General features: G+C 38.5%; 1 protein-coding gene across 2 annotated transcripts in view; it reads right to left on the bottom strand.

The window, feature by feature from the left end:
• Positions 1–23,700, bottom strand: part of NKAIN3 (sodium/potassium transporting ATPase interacting 3) — a 702,972-nt gene that overhangs the window by 184,472 nt on the left and 494,800 nt on the right. For both annotated transcript variants that reach the window (XM_004463919.5, XM_058275571.2), the window contains exon 4: positions 1,635–1,832. In XM_004463919.5, the coding sequence (XP_004463976.2) occupies positions 1,635–1,832 (198 nt within the window). The remainder of the gene's footprint in view (positions 1–1,634; positions 1,833–23,700) is intronic.

Raw genomic sequence — 23,700 nt, 5'->3', positions numbered from 1 at the left:
GACTTACTTACTAAGTCCACACTATACTGTGTATTATTAAATAAATATATTACATCTGCACCTGCACCAACACATCCCCAAAAGAATGTTTTTTTTTTCTCGAATGTCAATTCAAGGTCATGGACCCCTTGTTAAGAACCCCTGCTCTAAAATTATTTTAAATATTAGGCATGCAGATTAAACAATAATTCATAGGTAATTTAAATGGGGTAAAGATCATTACATTGGTTGTCCTGACGAAGCCATGCCCCCTGGGAGTCTCACCTTTCTACAGTCCCCTCCCACATGAAGGTCGGGCTTCATCATGTGACTGGCTTTAGTCTATGGGAAAAGAGCAAGCCACACTCAAGTGGAGGTTTGATAAATGCTTTTATACTGGGGTTCTCCTTTTGGAGCACAGCTGCTTTGAGATAAGGAAGCCAGTCAGATTTACTGGAGAAAAAGAAGTCATGGGGAGGAGAATGAAGGCTAACAGCCAGCACCAGACATGTGAGTGAGGCCTTTCGGATGCTTCATGCCCATGATAGCTGTCAAACAAATGCCTCACTTGAGTATCTGAGCCGACGTCATGTGGAGTGGAAGATCCCACTGAGCCCAGCCCAAACTCCTGACCCAGACATCTCTAAGCAGTAAAATGATACTGTTTTAATTCATTATGCTATGGATGTTTCGTTATACAGCAGTAGATAACAGATAAAAAAAGCTAGAGTAAGGATTTCTCAAAGTTCTTTCCAGACATAATTCAAGGTACTTTCCTCATTAACATACCCTTCTTATATTTCTGGTACTTATTTATTTTTATTATTGACCCTGCATCTCTTTATTTTTGACTTTCTAAGTAGTTGGTCATATGAACTGAGATGGTTAGTTTGCGTGAAAAGTCTGGTTGAGAATGTCTACATTCATTATATTTTGACTTATACAAAATGCCAAATTTTGTTGGTTCTCAAAGAAACACCATTCTTGATTTGGTTAAACATCTTAAGTTAATTGTATTCCAAACGGTGGTCAAACTGTGGGTGTGTCAGTCTGGTGGTAAGGCATTAACTTCAAGGAAATCCTGGTACATAACCTTTCTGGTGCCAATCAAGCCGTTTCCCTTCTCAAATGTATAGGCATTAAAATTCCCAAGACTCTTTGGAAAGAATTGATTTTTCAGGAATAATTATTTGAAATGTGCGGTTTATTAGATTGAGCAAGTTACTCTCTGAGCAAGCAAGCCATTGTGTGAGTATCCATTCTTCTCTTTCTGGAACTAATGTGTATATATTAGAAGAATGTGTTAGTAGTAGAAATAAAAGTAGAAATGCATTAGCAGAAGAGCAGAAGGTAGCTATGGACAACATACCACTTCTAGGGGAAGGTGATACTATTCCAATGAACGGTGTAGATTGTATCTCAAATTAGTCACTATAGCAACTAACTGGTTCTAAAAAGCCATGTATGGATACCGAAAGGAATAAGGTATAACCTGTCAATAAGTGTAACTTGTGATACCCTAATTGTTGCAATTTCCATCTTTTAAAGGCTGTTGTCTGTGTGCTTCTCTGTATCATTTTCTCCCAGGTGAGTGTGGAGGGCAGGTTTAGCTTAAAAAAGTCCTGATCAGACAAAGACATAAAAGTGACACTTACCGAGAGCAGTATTTGGACGGCACTGTGGATGACCTCCAGGTATTGGAAGTCGATGATGCAGCCCGTGACCGAGACATATGTGTAATCGTCCATCATTCCATGGGCTGATGGAGGCAGCACTCTTCGGACACAACCAGGTCCATGTTCCCTCCACCACGAGCGGTGGACAGAGATGTTGAATGTCATTAAATCTGTATCCTAGGTAGGCCGGGAGACAAGAGAGTGACAGGAGATAGCGATATCACATCGTATCTTTGACTTTGACCTTAGTAAGAATTGAGGATGACTAAAATTGTTGAAAGAATTTTAATTTCAAGTGAAGGTACAAAAAATAAAGCCAAAAATCACTATCTGTATCATATTCCTAAACTATTCAGTTTTAATCATTCAATGCAGGGAACAATGCTTTGAATGATATTAACCTTTCAAGATTAGCACACATCGAAGATCCAGAGATGAGACTCTCTGCACATGTTTATTTTTAACATTATTTTGTTCATGTGAAACTTACTTATGTCATCATGGGCTAACATTTATTGAGTTCTTTATATATCCTAGGCATTGTGCTATTTTTCAAATATTATATCCTTTAATGTTCATGTTGGAATGATTATCAGCCTCATTTTACAGATCTGATGTGGCAGGCTGGATAATGGCTCCAAAGATGTCCATGTGCTCATTCATGGAATCTGGGACTATTCCCTTATGTGGCAAAGATTTTGTACATGGGGCTACATGAAGGATCTTGAGAAGGAAGGATCACCCTGGATTACCCAAGAGGAATCACCTGATTACATGGAGCCTTATCAGAGGAAGACAGGGAGATATGACACAAAGAAGAGGAGGAAGCAAAGCAATGTAATCCTGGAAGCAGAGACTGGAGTGGTGCGGCCACCATCCAAGGAACGCAGGCAGCCCCCAGGACGGGGAGGAGAACGGAACAGCTTCTCCCCTGGAGCCTCTGGAGAACGTGCAGCCATGGCCACGTGTTGATTTTGGCTCCGTGCTACTGATTTCAGACTTCTGCTCCCCAGAACTGTGAGAGAATACATTTGTCATTTTAAGATCCACAGTTTGCAGGAAACTAAGACAGAGGAAGAAAGGAGGTGACAGAGAGGTAAACTAAGTTGCCCAAGGTAGCACAGTGAATTAGGGGAAGAGCCAGGACTGGAAACTACGCAGTTCGTACGTTTTGCTCTCATTCTGTACTGTCTCCCATGCCTTCATGTGTCACCCCTGCCAATCTCTTACAAGTCCTTGTGTCCTGAAGTCCTTCCCCATCCCAGGAGCTATGTCCTTCTCCTCAGTTGGCTCAGGAAATAGCACCACATCCCTTTCAAAGAACCAAGAAGACAATCCTTGAACACATATCAAAACACGCTTTCATAACTCTTAGCTGAAACAGAGGTCTTAGAAAGGGAAGGTTTCTAATCCTCGAGACGTGCGCTTCAACACTGCTACAGGGTCAGCCCGGAAGGGCCAGGATCAGAAAGAAGAGGTGATGAGGAACTGGGCCCTCAACTTCCAGACTCCTCATAAAATAAAGATCATGACTGCTGCCGGGAGGGGGGGGGGGGGGAGCAGTGGAGGAGAGGTGCTAATGGAGAGAGGGCAAGGTGGCCGGGGGTCCAGGGGCGGGACCTCCGGGAAGCCTGAAGGCGCAGGAGCAGCGCCGTTGCTGTGGCTTCCTGGACTCCAGCCGAGGGAGTGCTGCGGCGGCCCGTGGCCCGTGGCCGGGAGCGCGTCGAGGGAGGAGCACATGGCCTTTGCCGAGAGGCACGCGACGCACGTGTGCGTTCCAGCTTGCCCTGCCAGCTCAGCCCCGCTCCAGCGGTGCCTGAAATCGAGGTCGGCTTAATTTAGGGCAGCTAGTGAGCAAGGGAAAGCCCGTGAAGTCAGGCGCGGCTGGGACTGCAAGTGACCAGTGTGAGAGCTCCCTGAGCAGGGCCGGGGGCAGCCCTCTCTGGGTACGCTCTGCTGGGCTTCGTAAGTGAATCAGGAGGTTGGAAATGCAGCCCCTGCTTTAGTACGCAAAGTGAAATGTACAGATAAAGTTTTTGATTTTCCTCAGCTCAGGGAATTCAAAGTGCAGTGATAGAGAATGTCGCAAATTATATTGACAGTAAAACATTTCACGCACTCTCTGTTTTGTCATTGATTTGCTACACATATCATTCACTTACCTTCACAGTTACAGAACTTTATTGATGATAAAACATTTTACATCAGTTTTTGGTTTTTGATTTGCTACATGACTCATTTGCAGTTACTTTTTAGATGGAAACTATTACAGAAAAATAATTGTTTTAGCCAGCGAATTCAGTTTAGCACAAGTAATTTATCTCCACACTGATTACATCCTTTTCTGGTCATCAGATTTACTCTCTTACATTTAGTCTGGATCACTACAATTTTTCCATCCTAATAGAATGAATCAGTATAATCTCAAAACTCATAACAGTTTCTATTCTTTAAGCATTCTTACACAACAAGATCTTTTCTATTGCAGAATTGTAAGTTTCTTCCATTATGGCTTTGACTCAGATTTATATTGTACAATAAAGCAAAGGTGAATTTGAATATATGAATTAATGGTACGTATCAGTTACACTCACAAAATCTCTCACTGTAGTTCTCACTCAATTTGATGACACTATAATATGTTTATAAACTTTTGTATTCTTTGCAATGACCATATTTAAATTTGAATGAGAGCATCAGATTACTTTTAAAGTTCAAACTTCTTATTTAAATTTACTGTAAAATTTTATCAGAAGTTTGTGTCTCGTTTCTAAGCACATCATAGTTAAGAAAATTGACAACTATTTTTTCTGCCATTGTCTTTAGAATTTAAAAGATATACACAATGATAATTTAATTTATGCAAGTGTATGTGACTACCAACGGAGAATTTCAGAGCAGTCAAAAAGAGAATAAAGAGAGAAAAGAGAAACCAGAAAACAAAACCTAGGTTTGAGAGGTGCAGAACAGTTGGGAGAGAACAAGTCAAGGACAAAAGAAGAGGGAATTTCAGAGACATCAGTATATCAAAGCCTCTAAGTCTACAATACCTAAAATGCCATTCCTATTTGGAATGATCTAAATGTTTTGGTAATGGATGGTGGTGATAGTAGCACAACGTTGTGAATGCAATTATCAGGACTGAAATATATATCTGAATATGATTAAAAGATTGTATAAATGGTAACAGAATAAAAATTTTTTAAAAATCCATGGAACTACATTACACAGTGAACTTTATGTTAAACCATGGATTTTAATTAAAAGTTCAACTATGAAAATGTTCTATCAAATGTGATAAATATTCCACACCAATGCAACTTTTTGTTGGTGGGGTGGTGTATGTGAACCCTGTATTTTATGCATGATTGTTTTGTAAATCCATAATTTCTCTAATAAAGAAAAAACAAAACAAAACAAAAAGAAACTATTGAATTTGTGGATTACTGATGCAGTGGGGCCCTTACAAAATGCAATTCCAGGAGAGTACTTAGAGTAGGAAACTGGTTTGCAAGGAAGTGAAGGGACTGAGATGACAGGATTTGGTGCATAGGCAGTTTTGTCTTGGTGTTGGGGATTTGAAGTGGTGAGATATGAAGGACGGTGGCTTGAAGGGTAGGTAAGGAGACCCAGATTTTAGATGTATCTTCTCATATACTCATGAAATTCTGACTGAAAAGAAAGTTACCCTGGAATGTCTGCTTTTACCCTAATATCTATTCAAGTAAATATTAAATGTTTAAAACATCTTTTGTCTTATTAGTGTGAATTCCAAATTTGTTACCATTTTTCTTCAAATACTTGATTTAAATAAAAAGCATTCCCAAAATTCTTTGTAATTTTGTTAATTATCTGTCACTGTGGGCACGCTGCTGATATAGAATTCACAGTACATGGAGCTACAGTGTTGGAATCAACCCACATCCTAAAAATAATCCAATATTCACTTTTTAAATAGTACACCACCGTATGATTTCTCATGAATCCAAGAACTAGTCTTCCTATTCCTCTCCTTTTTTCTTTTAATTATCTGTTATTTTTGTTTCTAATTTAATTTCAGCTAATCCACTCCAGTTCTAGAAATGGACCCCTAACATATAATAATAATTTTCCATTTGCTTTGTTTCTTCCATTTTTACATAGCTATCTCCTTTCTTTGTCTTTTACTTTCTTTTCTCAGAAGCTAGCTCAAACTTGAAGTGAAATGTGACTGTGGAGAGAAGTCTACATGTATTTAAGAAACAGATTTTGCTCAGTTTTAGAGAGCTAGTTTTGGGTTTATAGTTATATAATAGAATCTAAAACTTCTTTTCAAATACTGTTCATCTTAGAAGATGATTTAGAAAAGTTAAAGCAACTTTCTGACAGTTCTAATTATTTTCTTTTCACCCAGGTACTAAACATTTTAGAGACTATTGTGAGACATATATAATGACAAAAAGCACTTGGGATAGTTAATATTAAATGTTTGGAGTATGAAGTATGAAGAGATGCTTAAATATATCACTAATTATATATTATTTTCCTACAATAAAAGCAGCTTTTACAGGCAGGCTTAAAAGATATTCAAGCTTCCATTGGCAAACACATGTCTTTTGCTGTTGCTTTGTCAAAAAAATCTTTTCTGAAAGCCATGAGCAAATCATAATCATTTAGGCATGTATCATTTGTGCTGAATATGAAGAGATTTTGAAAGTCTGCAGAATGAGGGACGTCCATTGATCATTCTGATTTTCCATTTTTCAGCTTCACAACTAGGTATTACTGAAATTTTTCAAGCCTCTGCATTGGTCAGAAAAAAAAAGCAGAGCTAAGAATAAACTAGCCTGATTTTCTTCACTCCAAAGCTTAATTTCCCAGATTGGCCCATTTTAGGAAGCATTGAGGTCTCATTCATCCATCTATTTAACATGACTTATGGAGTTTCTTATATGAACTAGACCTTGGGATTCAAGAGTGAGCATAAGAGATCTCATCCTTGTCGTCATGGAATATACATTCTAGTGGAGAAGACAGATAATAAAAAAGGAAACAAATAAGTAGACAAAAAGAATTATACATTTCAAAAAGTGATGTGAAGAAAACAATGTGATAGAGTGTGACTGGGGTGAGGAGATGAAGTTACTTTATCAAAGTGGGCAAGGAAGTCTCTGATCATTGGTATTTGGGCTAAGACCTGAAAGAAGAGAAAGAACTAAACATGTGGGGATCTGGGGAAAGATTGTTCCAAGCAAAGGGACCATGACCCTGGGATAGCAAAGAGGTTTAAATATTCCAGAAGCCCTATAGAGTTGGAGGCTGGTGGAAGTGAGAGTGAGCATGGCATGTGAAGAAATTGAAGACATAGCCATGAAAGGAGTCTGGGATTTACCCAAAGTCCATTTGGGAAGTCAACATATTAATATGAACTATTTTGCATTGTTTTTAAAGACTATTCTGAGAATTGTATAGAGAATGTACCCGAATGGGGCAAAAGTGGAAAGTCAGTTGGTTATTGCAATAGTTAAGATGACTTGGAGAAAGCTGGTAACAGCAGAGAAAAGCAGCGTAGATTTGAGACACATCTTGGAGACAGAATGGCATTTGGAGATGAAAGGAAGAGATACATACAGGAAGAGTCCTAAGTTTTTGATTGAACAACTGGAGGCTGGGGTTGGGATGGTGGAGCTATTTTCTTAGAGGAGTAGGACTAGAGAACAGATAGTATTTGGGGTAGGGAAATCAAGAATTAGAGTTATCTATTGGATATGTTAAATTTGAGATGCCTTGTAGACACCTGGATGGATTATCAAGTTGGATGAGTCTGGATCGCAGAGGAAAAATACTCTAATTTGGGGAGTCTTTAGCATATAGATGGAAATTAAATTCATGGGAATGGTGAGATCATTTAGGGAGGCAATGTTTTTGGCAAAGAGGTAAGGGTCCTGGATGAAGCCTTGAATAAACCCACCATTTAAAGACATAGATAGGGAAGTAGATGCGGCTAAACCAATTGGGCACTGGCCTACCACATGGGAGGCCCTGGGTTTGGGTCCCAGTGCCTCCTAAGGAAGATTAGCAGATGCTCAATGAGCAGACACCTAAATGAGCAGATGCCATAAGCCAGCAGACGCTGCAGCCCATGGGGAGCAGATGTGGCTCAGGCTGTTGGGCACTTGTCTCCCATATGGGAGGTCCCAGATTAGGTTCCTGGTGACTCCTGGAGAAGGTAAGCAAACAATCCATGGGCAGAAGAGAGAACCATCTGGGGTATGGGTAGAGATATAAAAAAAATAAAGACCTAGATGGATGATAGGGAGTTAACAAAGAGAACTGAGAAGAGGCAGCCAGTGATATAAAAAGGAAAAAGAGGGTGGGAATGGATTCCAAAAATGGAAATTTCTAGGGGTGGTAAAACGGGATGAAAGCAGATGAGAATTTTATATTTTATGAGAGCTATGGTATTAAGATGGTTTATTTAAGAAATTACTGCTGAAATGTTTGGATCCCATTATCCAGAGGCAGTTGAACTAGGTACAAATGAAATATTTCTTAAAATGCTTATATTAATGTAAAATAGAAATCAATTAATTAAACCTTTTCAGAAATTCTTAAAAACTGTTAAAACCATCCCATTACATAAAAAAGTGCTGTTCTAGTTACAAACATTTTTTTAAAAAATGTATTTAAAAATAAATGAGTTTTCAGTAATTTGGCTTTCAGCAAATATTCTGCTTCATAGTTATTCTGGCCAAGTTCATAACTATCAATTTATCTGACACAGATGTCCCCATACTTATCTTTCTTGACCTCTCAGAAATTTTTGACACTACTAAACCCTCAGTCCTTATTAGAACACTTATCTTCCCTTTTCTATTACAGAAACTTTCTGGTTTTCCAGACAGAGATAATATTGTAGGAAAAATATAGATTCGCCTCAGTTATATAGGGATATAAGTAGCAAAAAAAAAGAATCCCACAAGTTTAAAAAATGTGAAATTCTAGTAAGAACTCATACCTCAAGGAGAAATTAAAATAGAAAATAATAGTCAAAATAAAAATAAAAGAAGAAATTATTCAAGTCTAATATGACAATAAAGATTGATATGATCAACTGCACAGATAAATTTGAAAACTAGATATGATGGGTAATCTTAGAGAAAAATATAATTTATTATGATTGACTTGAGGAGAGAAATTCTAAGCATATCCTTTATGTTATAATAGAGAATACTGTCAAAGTGAACTTCCTAAATAGCACTGAGTTCAGACAGTTTCCTGGAGTAATTTCATTAAATCTTCAAAAAGCAGACAATCCCAATGTTATTTAAACAGTTCCAGAGCATAGAAAAGGAAGGCGAACCTCCATATTCTTTCTAAAAATGTGGTAAAGATCTCCCCTTAAAAAGAAATATCTAACCATTCTCTCTTCGGGATAGTAATACAACATTAGCAATCAGATTCCAAGAGCATATCAATAGAAAAATATAATATGATCAACCATGGTTTGCTTCAGTGATGTAAAAGATACAATATTAGGAAGTCTATTACCATAATTATTCATAGGAATAGAGCAAAGGAGGAATATCATACAGTAGCAATAAATACTGAACAGTCATTTGAAAAAACCTCAACACGTTCCTGGTAAAAGCACTTGGCATTATTTCCCTAAAATGATTCATACACAGTGTTTGTGAATATATATGTGAATATATCCTTAATTTTTCAAAAAGAAAAATGGAATGATAAAACTAATAAAATGGTTCCTTATTGAGGGCAGATAAGACTTCTCTTTGTATATCTAGTTTTGACCTTTGAATCATTAAAATCCAATCCTATTAAAAGCAACCTAAATTGTTAAAGAAAAACAAAACATCTAAATTGAAAATGAGACCCACATGGATATCCATTTAGCCCTTACAAGCACATGGAGAAAGGATTTAAAGGGACTTTGGAGTTTTGATTGTACATTTTTAATGGGATGTATTCTGTGGACAAAACAAAAGACATTTTACACCTCCTTCAGTAGCTACATTGTTTGTAGCTGTCTTAGGTAGGTTTCCTGGAAGCAGAGTCTGAGGCAGGGAATTTGGTGGAGGTGAGTTACTGAGGAAGTGATCTTTAGGGAAAATTTGTGAGGAAGGGGAGGAGTAAAGCAAGTTAGGGAAGGTGAAAGAGCGGTGGAAGGTAAAGGTCTTAAATGAAGTCTAGCCTGGATCTGATCTTTAGGGGAGGGGCTCTACATGGTAACCATGACTCAGTTACCCCCTCCTCACTCCCAAGGCAAAGGGTTGTCATGTGGCTGTGGGCTACCTCCAGGAGTGGAAAGAAAAACTAACTTCCTGGTTAGGAAGGCATCCATCAGCTGACTGTAATGATCTGGAGAATGGGGCCGCTATGAGCCATCAGCAGCCAATAATTACTGTGCTGGGGGCTGGGCGCAGTGGTCCAAGGAAGGGGAGGGAAAAGACCAGACATCAAGACAGCTGTTACCACTGCAGTTATATCAATGTTGGTATTTTAAAACCATTTTCCTCATATTGTTTCTTAAAACAATAAGCAATCATGACAATGGTATCAAATATATTCAGTTAAGAGAAAAGGACAGTTACAAGATCAAAGAAAATAAGTGTAAATACTGTGATGTTAAAATTGAACTGATAAATCAAATATGCACCCAGGATTTTAAAGGATTATACAGAATATGTGTATATGTGTGTGTGTGCATGTGTGTGTGAGCCCTGAAATGGCTTAGAAACAACGTTACCCCAGTAGCAGTGAGCACCTCCAATTCTCTGAATATATATTCTAATACCATTTCCACTGAAAGGAACTAAGACTCTTCCTTGGAAAAATGCCAAATCCAGGCATGGTTCAATGAAGGAACAAAAGAGAGTGTGAGATATGTTTTTGAGCTACAAGGTGATTTTTTTTCAAAAATTAATGGGATCATGTTAAAAGGACATATGACTCAGTGTGGAGGGTCTATCATTAGTTAAAGTCATGAACATTAAAAAGAACAATGTTTGAGGTAGACCAAAGCACATTGAATCATTGAAAATCTATGATTCCATAATGCTCAAAAAATAAAGGCAGAGAAACTTAATTGTCAGAATTTAGCATAGTGTATTAGTATCCTAGCTGCTAAGACATATACTCTACAGTGGGTTGGCTTAAATGATGAGAATTTATTGGCTCATAGTTTCGAGGCTAAGAAGTCTAAAGCTGTTGGTTCCTTCTTGAAGACTATAGCATTCTGAGGCTGGCTGGCACATGGAAAAGCACATGGCAGCATCTTCTCTTTCCTTTTCTGGGTTCCAGCTTCTAGATTCCTACTAATTTCTTCAGGTTTCAGGTGACTTCCAGCTTCTGACTGCTCCCAGTGCAGTCTCCATCTGTGTCTAATTTCCTCAGCTGATAAGGATGTCAGCCTGTTGGGTTGAGGTCTACCCTCATTCAGTGTGGGCATATCCTAATCAATAACATCTTCAAATATCCTATTTACTAATGGGTTCACACCCACAGGATTTGGACCTGAGCATGTCTTTTGTGAGGGACATGATTCCATCCCCAAAACAAAGGTATTAAAACAACACCTTACTTGAAAAATGAATAATAAAACAGAAAGAACTAATTATTTATCATGCCTTCCCAGTAGAATTATATATCAAGATAGTTAACAAGCCAATGAAGAAGCTCTAAAATAGAGTAAAATACTGCTTCAGTAAAATAGAAGGAGTGGAAGAAAAAAAATGTTTAAACATAGCTTTGTAATTCCTGATGAAATTAGTGATTCTTGCAAGATTTCACAATTGGTTTTAAAACAATTAAGCAAATAGTTAAATTGTTTTAGTTCCAAAGTACATAATATGTATTTCTTTTTAGTGGCAAGGAATACTTACAAATTAATATAACAAAAATACTGTACTTTAGAACTTGTGAAATGCACATAAAATGATATTCAGGCAAAAATGTATAGCATTATATATTTAGAATAAAGATACGATAGAAGGTGAAAATTAAGGAGCTAAGCATCCAGCTTCAATAGAATAGCATGTTATTACTAAAGATGATAGAAGAAAAGATTAATACATATACATTTAATTAACAAATATTTATTACTGTCTACTATGTTCTGGGATCTGCTATAAATCCATGAACAAAAGAGACAAAAATTCCTGTTGAGTAGAGCTAACATTGTAATAGTGGAGGGCAGAATATATATATATATATATATATATATATATATATATATATATATATAACAAAATATTAGACGATGGGTGCTATTTCAAAAATAGATCTGAAAAGAGCAGAGAATAATAAAAGAAGAAATCAAAGGTAAAATAGATAGGGAAGCAGATGAGGCTCAAGTGATAAGGCCTCTGCCTACCATATGGGCAGACCTGGGTTCAATTCCTGGGGCCTCCTGGTGGAAAAAAAAGAAGAGAAGTGTGCCTGCACAGTAAGCCAGTGTCCACATGGTGAGTTGAGCGCCCACACAGTGAGCCAAGTGCCGCGTGGTGAGCCAAGTGCCCATGTGGGTGCCTGTGTGGTGAGCTGAGTGCCCATGTGGTAAGCTGAGTGCCCACATGAGTGCCCACATGGCAAGCCAAGTGCCTGAACGGTGAGCCAGTACCCGCCCAAGTGAGTCACGCAGCAAGATGATGACACAACCAAAAAGAGACGAAGGAGAGAGTCAAGGTAAAGCGCAGCAGAGCCCAGGAACTGAGGTGGCACAATTGACAGGGAACCTCTCTCCACACAAGAGGTCCCTAGGATCAAATCCTGGTAAATCCTAGAGGAGAAAGACAAGAAGAGAAGACAAAAAGAGAAATAGATACAGAAGATCACACAGTGAACGGACTCGGACAGCAAAAACTGCAGGGGGTCGGGGAGGGAAGAAAAAAAGATACACAAGATAGGATCAACCAAGCACAAAGGTGGTTCTTTGAAAAGACTTTAAAACCAGGCACATTGTAGTAAGATTGATGGAGTTTGACATTGTTTATAGTTGTCCAGGTGTGGCATTGTGATCAGACAGAATGGTCAATCATAAACAGAACAATGTGACAACATCTAGAAAAAAGGCTCTTAACCTTTTTTATTCCATGAACTCCTTTGCTAGTCATGTGAAAACCATGGACCCCTTCTCAGAATGTAGTGGCAGATAGTTTTATGACACTCACCATCAGTGTGTCTTTAAATTAAATTTCATGATTATTCAAAATTATGTTTTACAACTTTCCCATAATTTCAATATCTGATTGACAGCAAGTTCAACATCTGTTCAAATGATTGTTTTTGGCAAATACTTAGAAATTTGAGTTTTCCCATGGCTTTATAAAACCATCTCTATCATCATCAACCTTTTTAGTTATCCACTGCATTCAAAACATGCTACAACCAAAGAAAAATCATACTAAGTCCACATTATACTGTGTATTATTTAATAAACATATCACACCCACACCGACACATCTCCACAAGAATAATGTTTTTTTGAATTTTTCAATTCAAGTTCACAGAACACCTGAAATCTTTCCATGGACCCCTGGTTAAGAACCCCTGATTTAGTAGTTTAAAATGGAAATACCTTATGATTCTGCAATTTCTCCCCTCCCCCAACATGTATCCTTATTCTATCACGTGCTACCAGGAGACATATATAAGAATATTCATAGCAGCAATGTTTGTAATAGCAAAAACATGGAGGCAAACTGAATACTTAAAACTAAAAACACTGGTATTCATGCCATAATATGCTATGCGAAGTGCAAATACATTAAGTAGGCCTACACTTATCCAAAAGGATGTCTTTTCTAAATATAGTTGACAAAAAGAGTCAAGTTGTAGGAAAATACATGTTATATACAGTTATCTAAAGTTGCACAACAATATTATATGTTTCTTAGGAATACATATGTAGTAAAATGTTAAAGAAATACACAAATAGCATTACTATCAAATGCAGAAAAGTGGTTACCTCTGAGGATAGGGTGCGGGAAGTAATCAGGGAACAGTAAATGAGGGATTTTAACTATTGGGAAAGTTTTGTGTTTATCTTAATAGTGATAATGTGATATCTGTTCATTCAAAACATTTTTATTAAGTATTAAGTATTGTTTGAAGATCCAAAACAAGATAAAGGATCCTTCCATTTCTCTCCATTCCAATTGTCATTGCCCTAGATAAGCCAGCTATCATTTCTCCCCAAGACGATTGCAATGATTTGTGAACTCAACTCCTGGCATCCTTTTTTGCTCTCCTCCAATTTATTTTGCTTATAATAATCAGAATAATATTTCTTAAACAAAATGTGTTGATGCCACTAAGTTGCTTAAAAGAGTCCGATGGTTTCACATTGTCCAAAGATAAAAGATTAACTCCTAAACACAGCTTACAAGGTCTTTGCTGACCCTGCTTCTAACCACCTCCCTGGGCTCACTTGTTCTTACTCCCTTCACACTCCATTCTCTAGCCAAACTGAACTTCCTTATGCTGCCCAAATGAACTGTTCTCTCTAACCTGTCGGTCTTCATTTGCCTTCTTCCTTCTCCAAGGAATACCGCCTTTCAACCACAGACTTCATCTCTTTCCCCTCTCCCTACAATCAAAACTTCCCCATCCTGGTTACCTTGCTAACTCCTACTTATCTTTTTGGATTCAGCAGATAAGTCTCTTAGTCTCTGAAGCCATCCCGGATCCCCCCATTCTGGGCAATATAACCCTTCTATGTGCTTCTGAGTTCCCAGTTCTTTCATATAATTTTATTTCTTTATTTAGTTATGAATAGCACTTTTTAAAAAAATAATAATTTTCTGCCTCAACTGCCAGGTTGTAAACCAACAAGATTAAAGGCTACAATCTGCACATTATCTAAGTGCCAGACTCACAATAACAGCTCAATATCTTTTTTTTTTAAGGTTAATTTATTTACCCCTCCCCCCTTGCTGTTTGTGCTCACTGTTTGCTCTCTGTGTCAATTTGCTGTGTGCTCTCTATTTGCTCATCTTTCCTTTAGGAGGCACTGGGTACTGAACCCGGGACCTCCCATGTGGGAGAGAGGCACTCAATCACTTGAGTCACCTTAGCTTCCTGCTTTGTTGTGTCTCTCATTGTCTTTTCTCTGTGTGTCTTTGTTGCATCATCTTGTTGCATCAGTTTGCCAGGCCTGCCAGGCCTGCCAGCTTTCTGTCTTGCTCATCTTCTCCAGAAGGCACTGTGGATGGAACCTGGGACCTCCCATGTGGTAGGTGGAAGCTCAGTTGCTTGAGTCACACCTGCTTCCCCTCAATACCTTTTATTCAAATGAATGAAGGAAACTGCTGCATTTTGAGGGACACATCCACAGAACATTTGAGAAAACATAAACTAAGAATAGAAGGCTACCAAAGTGACTCTTGTGTTGCTAGCAGGAGTGTGAATTTGTATAGCAACTTGGAAAAATTCTGTATTCCCACTGGAGCTAGATTTGAGGATGCCTTGTAAACTAGTGGTTCAACTGGGTATATGGCCAGGCCAGAAGAGATGAATGCATAACCCAAAGATCTGTACAAGAATGTTCTTAGCTTCTTTAGCCAAAACCTGAAAGTGGTCTAACTGTCCATCAGTGGTAGCACAGGTAAATGAAATGTTCATGCAATGGAACACTGCACAGCAATGGAGAAGAATGAATTGATACACACAAGAGCATATTTGAATTTTATAGACATGATGCTGAGTGAAGGAGATTAGACCCAGTTAGAATGCATTCTATAAGATCCCATTTCTATGGGGATTTCGTAGGCAGGATTGATCTGTGGTGATGAAGATTGGAATAGTGAAGGGTGGGTTTAATGGTTTGAAGCTCTATGTACCCCAGAAAATCATGTACTTAAAGCTAATCCATTCCTTTGGGTGTGAACCTACTGTAAGAAGGACACTGGATTAGGTTACTTCAGTTAAGGTGTGGCTCAGGGTAGGTCTTAATCCTCTTACTGGAATCCTTTATAAACCAGATGAATACAGAAAGAGAAAGAGAAAGCCAGGGAAGCAAGATCTGAAAGTAATGAAATCTGGAAGAGAAAGGAGAGACAAGTGGCTGCTGCCACGTGCCTTGCCAAGTGACAGAGGTCTTTGAGAAGAAGGCATTGCCTAATGATGCCTTGATTTAGACATTTTTCTCAGCCTTGAAACTGTAAGCTTATAAGATAATAAATTTCCAGGCTTAAAGTCAACCCATTTTATGGTGGTTTTTGGGCAGCTTTAGCAAAGTAGAATAAATTTTGGTACCAGGAAAGTGGGGTGCTGCCATTGCAAATATCAAAAAATGTTAAAAAGGCTTTTTATTTGGCTAATGAGTAGAGGCAGGAACAATTATGAGATGCCTGATAGAAGAGATGCAGACTGCTTTAAAGAGAGTGTGGGTAGAAATATGGATGCTAACGGTATTTCTGATGAGGGCTTAGACAGAAGTGTTGAAGGTATTGGTGCAGGGAGGAGGGTTGGTGTTCTCATTAGAGTGGGAAGGATTGTGGTGTTGGAAGATTTCTATATGTTGAAAGGTGGTGTGGCAGATTTTTTTTTCAAGTTTATATATTCCCTTCGCATTCATTTAGGAGTTGACATATGTCTTATCAAATATATTTCTTGAGAAAAATAAAGGTAGGGATGATTAACAAATCTCTCTCATGAATAATTACAGACTTGAGATAGTATATGCAAAACTAAGAGGAAAAGAACGGTGGTCAAAGATCTAATTTCCTGCCCCAAATTACACTCCCATGCCATTTACTGCTGTTTGAAGGAACCAAACAAAAATTCCCATTCTCCTAATAGCGAATCTAAAGAAATCATTAGTCTTAATTAGAAGATAATAATGTGAACGAAGCCCACTTTAATTGCAGGCCCACCTTGAAGTGAGAAGTTAGGAAACATCTGCAGTTGGCAGGATAACTTTTGATTTTCACTTAAATGTCAAGCTCCCCTAATCAAAATTTATTTTGTGGTTGTCCATTCACCGGCCATTTCTGCTTTTGTATGGGCTTGGCTACGTTTGAAGGGCATCAGGTCCAGAGGGTAGAATCAGAGATGTCCATGTGAAAACAGCCTTCCAAGGGCTTCCAAGGACTTTATCACTGAAACAATTTCATGCCAGTGGTGCCCCAAATATTACTTAATTGTGAAAGTATAATGGACATTCACGGATATTTACTTTCATGACGTGTTACTGTTGAACACAACTACTACACTAAGATTTGCCCTACCGACGATGTTTTCTTTTTCAGTAAGTGTACATTCCATTTGTAATCTATGAATTTTAAACACCTGTAGTTTTCTTAGTTAATTACCAAGCCCGTGCAACACATCTGGCTGCTCTGTCTTTGTGTTAATCAATAATTATTTGATTACAATGTTATGCCTTTTATGCTAATTAGGATTTTAAGACCATAAAACTGTGCTACCTTTGTGTTTCATGCTGGCACTATATTTACAGTTTAGTGTATTCATAATTCATGCATGCATATGCATGTATGCACACATCTTACCTAATTTGCACAACAAAATTTTTTCTAATCATATTAATTTTTTTTGGCTACGTTTACTGCCTGGAAAGAATACCACTGCTTATTTTTCACATTCTGTTGAAAAATTCCTTGTTTGAGGAAAAAAACAACAGATGCTTGTTTTTATGTGGTAGAATTCTTTTTTTAAAAAAGGGAAAAGCCATATATTCCTTTATGAAAAGTAGGTGGATAAATAGAACAATATTAGTATTTTTGATCTACGGATGTGGCTGCTGATGTGGTTTAAAACACTCCGTGAAAGAGACTGGTTTTCTTAATTGCTTCCTCTGCTGAAATAATTGTAAGGCTGGAAAGAGGTTTGATTAATTGTAAAATCGGATGTGGTTAAAAACCTCTCTGGCAGGTACTTACCGATCAGCATCACTGTCAAGTGGCAGACTGATATTCTTTGGTTGGCTTGCAGAAGGCAGCCTCTTGGAATGTGGAAATTTCAGAGACAAAGGCTCTCAACCACAGCACTCTGGAAGGATTGTCACTGTAGCCATGGGATGTGTTTTACCCAGATCCTGTGGCCTGCCTCCTCACTGGGGTTTTTAAGGTCCCATACAAACCTTGGTGTGTAGATGTGGGGGCGTGCAATTCATTTTGCTGTGGGGGAGGGCTAAACTGAGGATAAACTCCACTCATAACTATGTTCATTTGACAGCAGTGTCTCTTTTCACGCCACCATGGATCCCTGGATATGGCCAGGATACCACCATACCTAGGTTGGAGATACTTCATGCCAGCATTAACTCTCTGCCCTTCCTCTACACAAAATGAAGTTATCACTAGCCAGATAATCCCACAAGTGTATGAAGTCCAAGCCCCCAGGGAGCTACCTAAATTACGCACATGGTTTCATTTGATTACCATTTATTATTTTAGAGGGAATGAATGATGAGATGTAAAGAGTTTAAGGTGCTTCCAAACCATTAATTAACTTAAGTTAGAAAGTGAATGATTTCATTCTTATTATCAATAGCCAATCCTGATCATTTCAATATATCTAAACAAAATGAAGATCACTTTTTATCTTTTCATTAACTGAAGTTGAGTTTTGATTTTTCCAAACAATATTTATATTGTTTTCAGTTTTCAGATCATGGAGACCTAATTCTTTCTTGAGGAACTGATCAATTTCAGACTGTTCTTTTTATCAGTGGCATCTATTCTTAGAACACAACATATATTAGAATAAAAGTTAAAAGATAAAATACAAAACTGTACAGCTCAGCCAACTCTATTGCAGATGATGGAATATAGTTAATAGTACAAGTATAAGAATATTTTTTCATGAATTATAAAAAACTTACAATACTAATACAAGATGGTATTAATAGGATGATGTATTGGAAAATATACTTAATGCAAATTATGGACAATAGAACTATTTCAATAATCTTTCATCAATTGTAACAAAGGTAACTACTATTTAAAAAATAGTACAAAGTATTTAAAAAAGTAATATCATCACTGTGACAATCAATCTTCACTACTTGAGGGACCAGATTTATAGATACTGCAACATGCTGAGGGCTTGACATACTAGACTGTCTTAACTAATTGGGAGCCAGTGATTCTCTCGATAGACACAATTCCCTCTATTTGGAAACATCAGGTCTCCCTAGGATGTGGGTATACCTTCACACTCATTGTATGGGTCTCCGCCCAATGATATAACACACTATGACAACAAGGCACTCATACTCCCTAGAAGCTTGCCCCTGTACCAGATGCCCACCACTTAAGCACCTTAAAAACGTGATCCTTCCTTATTATATTTTCTAAAGTATTTTCTCAACAGTATAGTTTCAACCATATACCTGACATTCTCCCATATTCAATGGTTTCCCCCAGCCCTCTCCACCAATTCCTTGGGTTATCTGACCCATCCTCCCAACCCTAGACCCCTCAAGTCTCCAAAGCCCCACCCAAAGGTATCCCTGTGCCCCCATCGTATCCCTTCCCTGTACAAATATTTACCTCCAGCTTATCATAGACTTCACCCATGTAGGTGTCAGCTCGCAACCTTCCTCTCCCCGAAATTCCTTTAAGCCTATCTTCCAGTCTTTAGCTCTCTGAGACAGCTCGGTTTGCTTGTTTCATATGAGAGAGGCCATGTAGTATTTGTCCTTCAATGCTTGGCTTGCTTCACTCAACATAAGATCCTCAAGATTCATCCATGTTATCACATGTGTTTGTACTGTGTTCCTTCTTATAGCTGAGTAGTATTCCATTGTATGTTTATATCACATTTTACTTATCCATTCATCCACTGATGGGCATTTGGGTTGATTCCAACTTTTGGCAATAGTGCATAAAGCTGCTATGAACATTGGTGTGCATATATTGGTTTGTGTGCCCTGAGAGGAGGGGAAGAGAGGTGTAGCATGGATGGAAGCAGGGCAACTGGAGGGCAATGGAAGTGCTGTACAAGATCATGCAATGATGGATATAGAACATGTTAATTTACATCTAAAGTGTATAAAAGTCTATAAACTAAAATGTAAACCATAATGTAAAACTCAAGGAAACTAAAAATTTAGAAATTTGTACAGTCAAAAATATAAACAATAATGTAAAACAAAAATGGAACCTTGTTTGATAGCTATGTTTCAAAATCTGTACATCAGCTGCAGCAAATATAACATGAACATGTAAAAAGATCATTGCTGGGGAAAGGGGAAAAGGGTTTGATGTTGGATATCTGAGAGTCCTTTATATTGTGTATGTGAATTATTGTGATCTAAAACTTTTTTGAAGACAAAATTAAAAATTAGGGAAAAAAAAGGATGTACACACTGAGTAAGAAATGAAAGTGCCAGTGATAAAAGGCAAAAGTTAGAAATAAAGCTTTATAATATTTTTCATTTTATTAATACACCAATTTATTTTTACTTTATTTTAGTATTTCTAAATTACTATGTATTCTATTTCTAGACTTTAAACCCATCACTATATTTCAATCTCTTAATAATTGAATTTGGCAATATATTAGGATTCATTGTTGAAGAAGTTTTGGACCACAGAGAAGTTCAACTATGGCAGGGGAGGAACTCTGGTGTGGGGTGTTATTGATGGGGGGCACATGGGTGGGGGGTAGTTCTCCAGGGCATGTATATAGGGGACATAGATATGATATATGTTGGGTATTTTTATAGTAGTTACAGTTACAAATGTCAACTGAGGGAGTGCTGAGTTCCCACCCAGGGGAGCTCTGTCACATTCCCCAATAGAACAACAATAATCCCCCAAGTGCAATGGCAAAGATCAACAAGGAAGGATCATTTAATAATGAGCCCTTGATACTAATGACTATGTTTAGGAGCCTGTGTGCCTCAAATATGAACTAAGCCTAGAGCTGTAGGGTGCCTAAGAGTTATCTTCTGAGAGCCTCCATGTTGCTCAAATGTGGCCACTCTTTAAGCCAGACTCAGTATGTAAATGCATTACCTTCCCCCCAACATGGGACATGCCTCCTAGGGATGAGCCTCCCTGGCGCCAAGGGATTACTACCAATCACTAACTGGAGAAGCAACTAGAAAGAGACCACGAATAAAAGGGTCAACTCAGACCAGCAGAATATCTCAGCCTACATGTTGGATCAAGTGTCAAAAACTGCTTTTTGACCTTGATTTAAAGGGGGAAATGGCAAAGACAAATGAGTTTATATGGCTAAGAGTCTTCCAAAAAGAGTCAGGTCATCAGATGGGTCGCAGTTACACACACCTCAGTTAGACCCCAGAAAAAACTAAAGTGGATACAATTCTAGTTACTGGTTTTCCTGAAGGCTACAGAGATCCACAGGGTATATGGTCATGAATTTGGAGTTCTGTGCCATGTCAGAGGGCCCTACTTTGGAATTTGTGCTCCTGAGTGTGATGGAGCTGGACTCAGATGTGGCTTTTCTACACGTGCCTCTTCTGTCACTTTTACTGAACCTGTGGTTGGCACTAGAGATGATCCATATTCAGGAGACTTGAATCTCTGGACTGCCCATGTGCCAACTGGGCCCTGAGCTTCAGCAGAGTGGCAATCTTACTCTCTGATTTGTTGGTCTTACCCAAGTCAGATAACAGGGAGGTGAAGAAGGTCAATCAGCACACCAGGGAACCAAGAGCACCTAAAACTGCAAGCAGAGGAATTGTATCCATCGTCCATGTGGAATCTAAGCCCCCTCTTGATTTAGAGGTGGAGAGGACATCACCATCCCAGGGTCCACAGAATGGAGGAATAGAATATGGACTAGAGTGGACTTACTGATATTCCACTATAAAACTACTGTGACAAGTAATAGAAGAAATTTTAGCATCAAGGTGGAGAAAGTGGCCACAGTAGTCACTGAGGGCAGGGAGTGGGAAGAAGAGGTGTGATGTGGGGGCATTTTTGGAATTTTGAGTTGTCCTAAATGATACTGCAGGGTCAGATCCTGGACTTTATATATCCTGCCATAACTCACTGAATAAATGTCCTGGGGGAGAGTGCAAAGTACAGGGTAAACTATTATCTATGTAGTGCAGCAGTGTCCCAAAATGTGTTCACTGAGTGCGATGACTGTGCCACAATGATGGGGGAGGTTGTTGGTGTGGGAGGAGTGGGCTGGAGGGGTTGGGGGTGTGCGGGAACCTCATATGTTTTAATGTAACATTTTTGATGTGATGAATATACCTGCAAAAAAATACAATTTACATAAATGATATGGTAGGGGGTAGGGAGTGTGTTATATGGGGTAAAAAAAAGATCAAGCATTAAAAAAATAAAAGTAATACTGTCAATAGTAATAAATGTTCCACACCAATGCAAGGCGTTGGTGATAGGGTGGTGCACTGGAATCCTGTATTTTATGCATGATTGTTTTATAAACTCACAACTTCTCTAATAAAAACAAACACAGCTTTTCCAAAAACATCCTGTTTTCCATGAGCACTTAGATGAAAACACATACCATTATGCAAAGTGGAAAATTTTCTCCCTTTCATAGATATGGCTCCAGCCACCAAGCAACCCTCCTAACACATGGGCTAGGATTTTTCCATGGGGACACTCACCAAGTGGAGTCTGCAGGGGCTGTGGGGTCAATTATTGGGGCTGCACATTTCATGGTGCCTTAAGTGAAAACATCATGAGGTCCAATGTCACTGTTTATGCTCTGCCCATTTTCCCCTTGTCTACACATAAGAAGTCTTCGAACAGTGTAGGTTTCCTCCTTATAAATATGTAATAATCTCATAAAGAGATTATTATACATATAGATCATTATGAATGAAAATATCTCATTAGATCCCAAGATCTTCTCTGAGAATGAATGCATAAACTTTTCCTGGCTCCACTCTTCAACAAGAAAGGCAGTTTGTCGTCATTGTTCTCTATTCATCACAGTGCAATAGTGCAAAATATTTCACATTTCCTTTTTTTTTACTTTATTTTTAAGGAAGTTTTAGATGACAGAAAAGTTACATCAGTCACATTTTTCTTAATTAATATTCTATAATTCACAAATATATAATCTATGCTGAGTAAAATATTCAGCGAGGGAGCGGATGCAGCTCAAGTGATTGAGCGCCTGCTTCCCACGTATGAGGTCCTGGACTCAATCCCTGTTGACTCCAAAAAGAAATTATATATATGTATATGTGGTGAGTGCAGAACAAAGGTGGTTAGAGCTAACTTAATTTAGAGCCATTTATAAAGAAAGTGCCTCATCCAGGCTGCTATAGCCTTCCTTAAAAGAGTAACGCTTTAAGCACCTTGCCTATCTTATTGGTAGTTGAGGTAGCTGAGGATAAGTATTGTGTGTTAGGCGTGCTGAGCATGCTAAAGGCAGGGGCAGGGCCAGAGCTGGGCCGTGGCAGATAGCTCAGTCAGATGTAGCCAGCAGCTCCCTGAGTCTGGGGAAGCCTATGGAGCCAACTCTTGCTGGCTTTTGTTTGTTTTTTGTTTTTTTCTGAGTCTGGGAACAAGATAGAGTTTTGGGGGGAAATCTGGTACGTAGTTTGGGAGCAGATGTGGTTCAAGCAATTGTGTGCCTGCTTTCCACGTGTGAGGTCCCAGGTTCAGATCCCAGTGCCTCCTTAAAAAAACAAAAACAAACAACAGGCAAGACAAACAAAAACCAACTTAGGGATGCTGAGGTGGCTCAGTGGTTGAGTGCCGCTTCCCACATATGAGGTCTCGGGTTCAATCCCTGGCCCTGGTACCTCAAAAAAAAAAAAAAAAAAAAGAAAGACTTTTTTCTTTTTACAGTCAAAACGATCACTTCCTTAAAGGTCTATTTCCTTGGTGAGGGGCGATATTCTAAGGACTGCATCTGGCTGAGGAGGAGAACCTGTATGACTTGAAGTCAGCAGTTTCCTCACAGACCAGGTGAGTGAGACTTCAATGGCACCTTTTGCCTGGCATTCCAATGTCAGCCTTGCCATCAAGAAGAAAAAGTCTCAATTTGGATAGCAGGCTATTGGCTGAATTTTCTTCCCTTTAATCGAAAGAAAATTGAAATAGTGGAGAGGGCACTTGGA

Source organism: Dasypus novemcinctus, chromosome 14 (assembly GCF_030445035.2).
Source record: "Dasypus novemcinctus isolate mDasNov1 chromosome 14, mDasNov1.1.hap2, whole genome shotgun sequence".
Classification (NCBI taxonomy): domain Eukaryota; kingdom Metazoa; phylum Chordata; class Mammalia; order Cingulata; family Dasypodidae; genus Dasypus; species Dasypus novemcinctus.
Note: the sequence above shows the minus strand (reverse complement) of the source record. Positions and strands in the feature narration are given on the sequence as shown.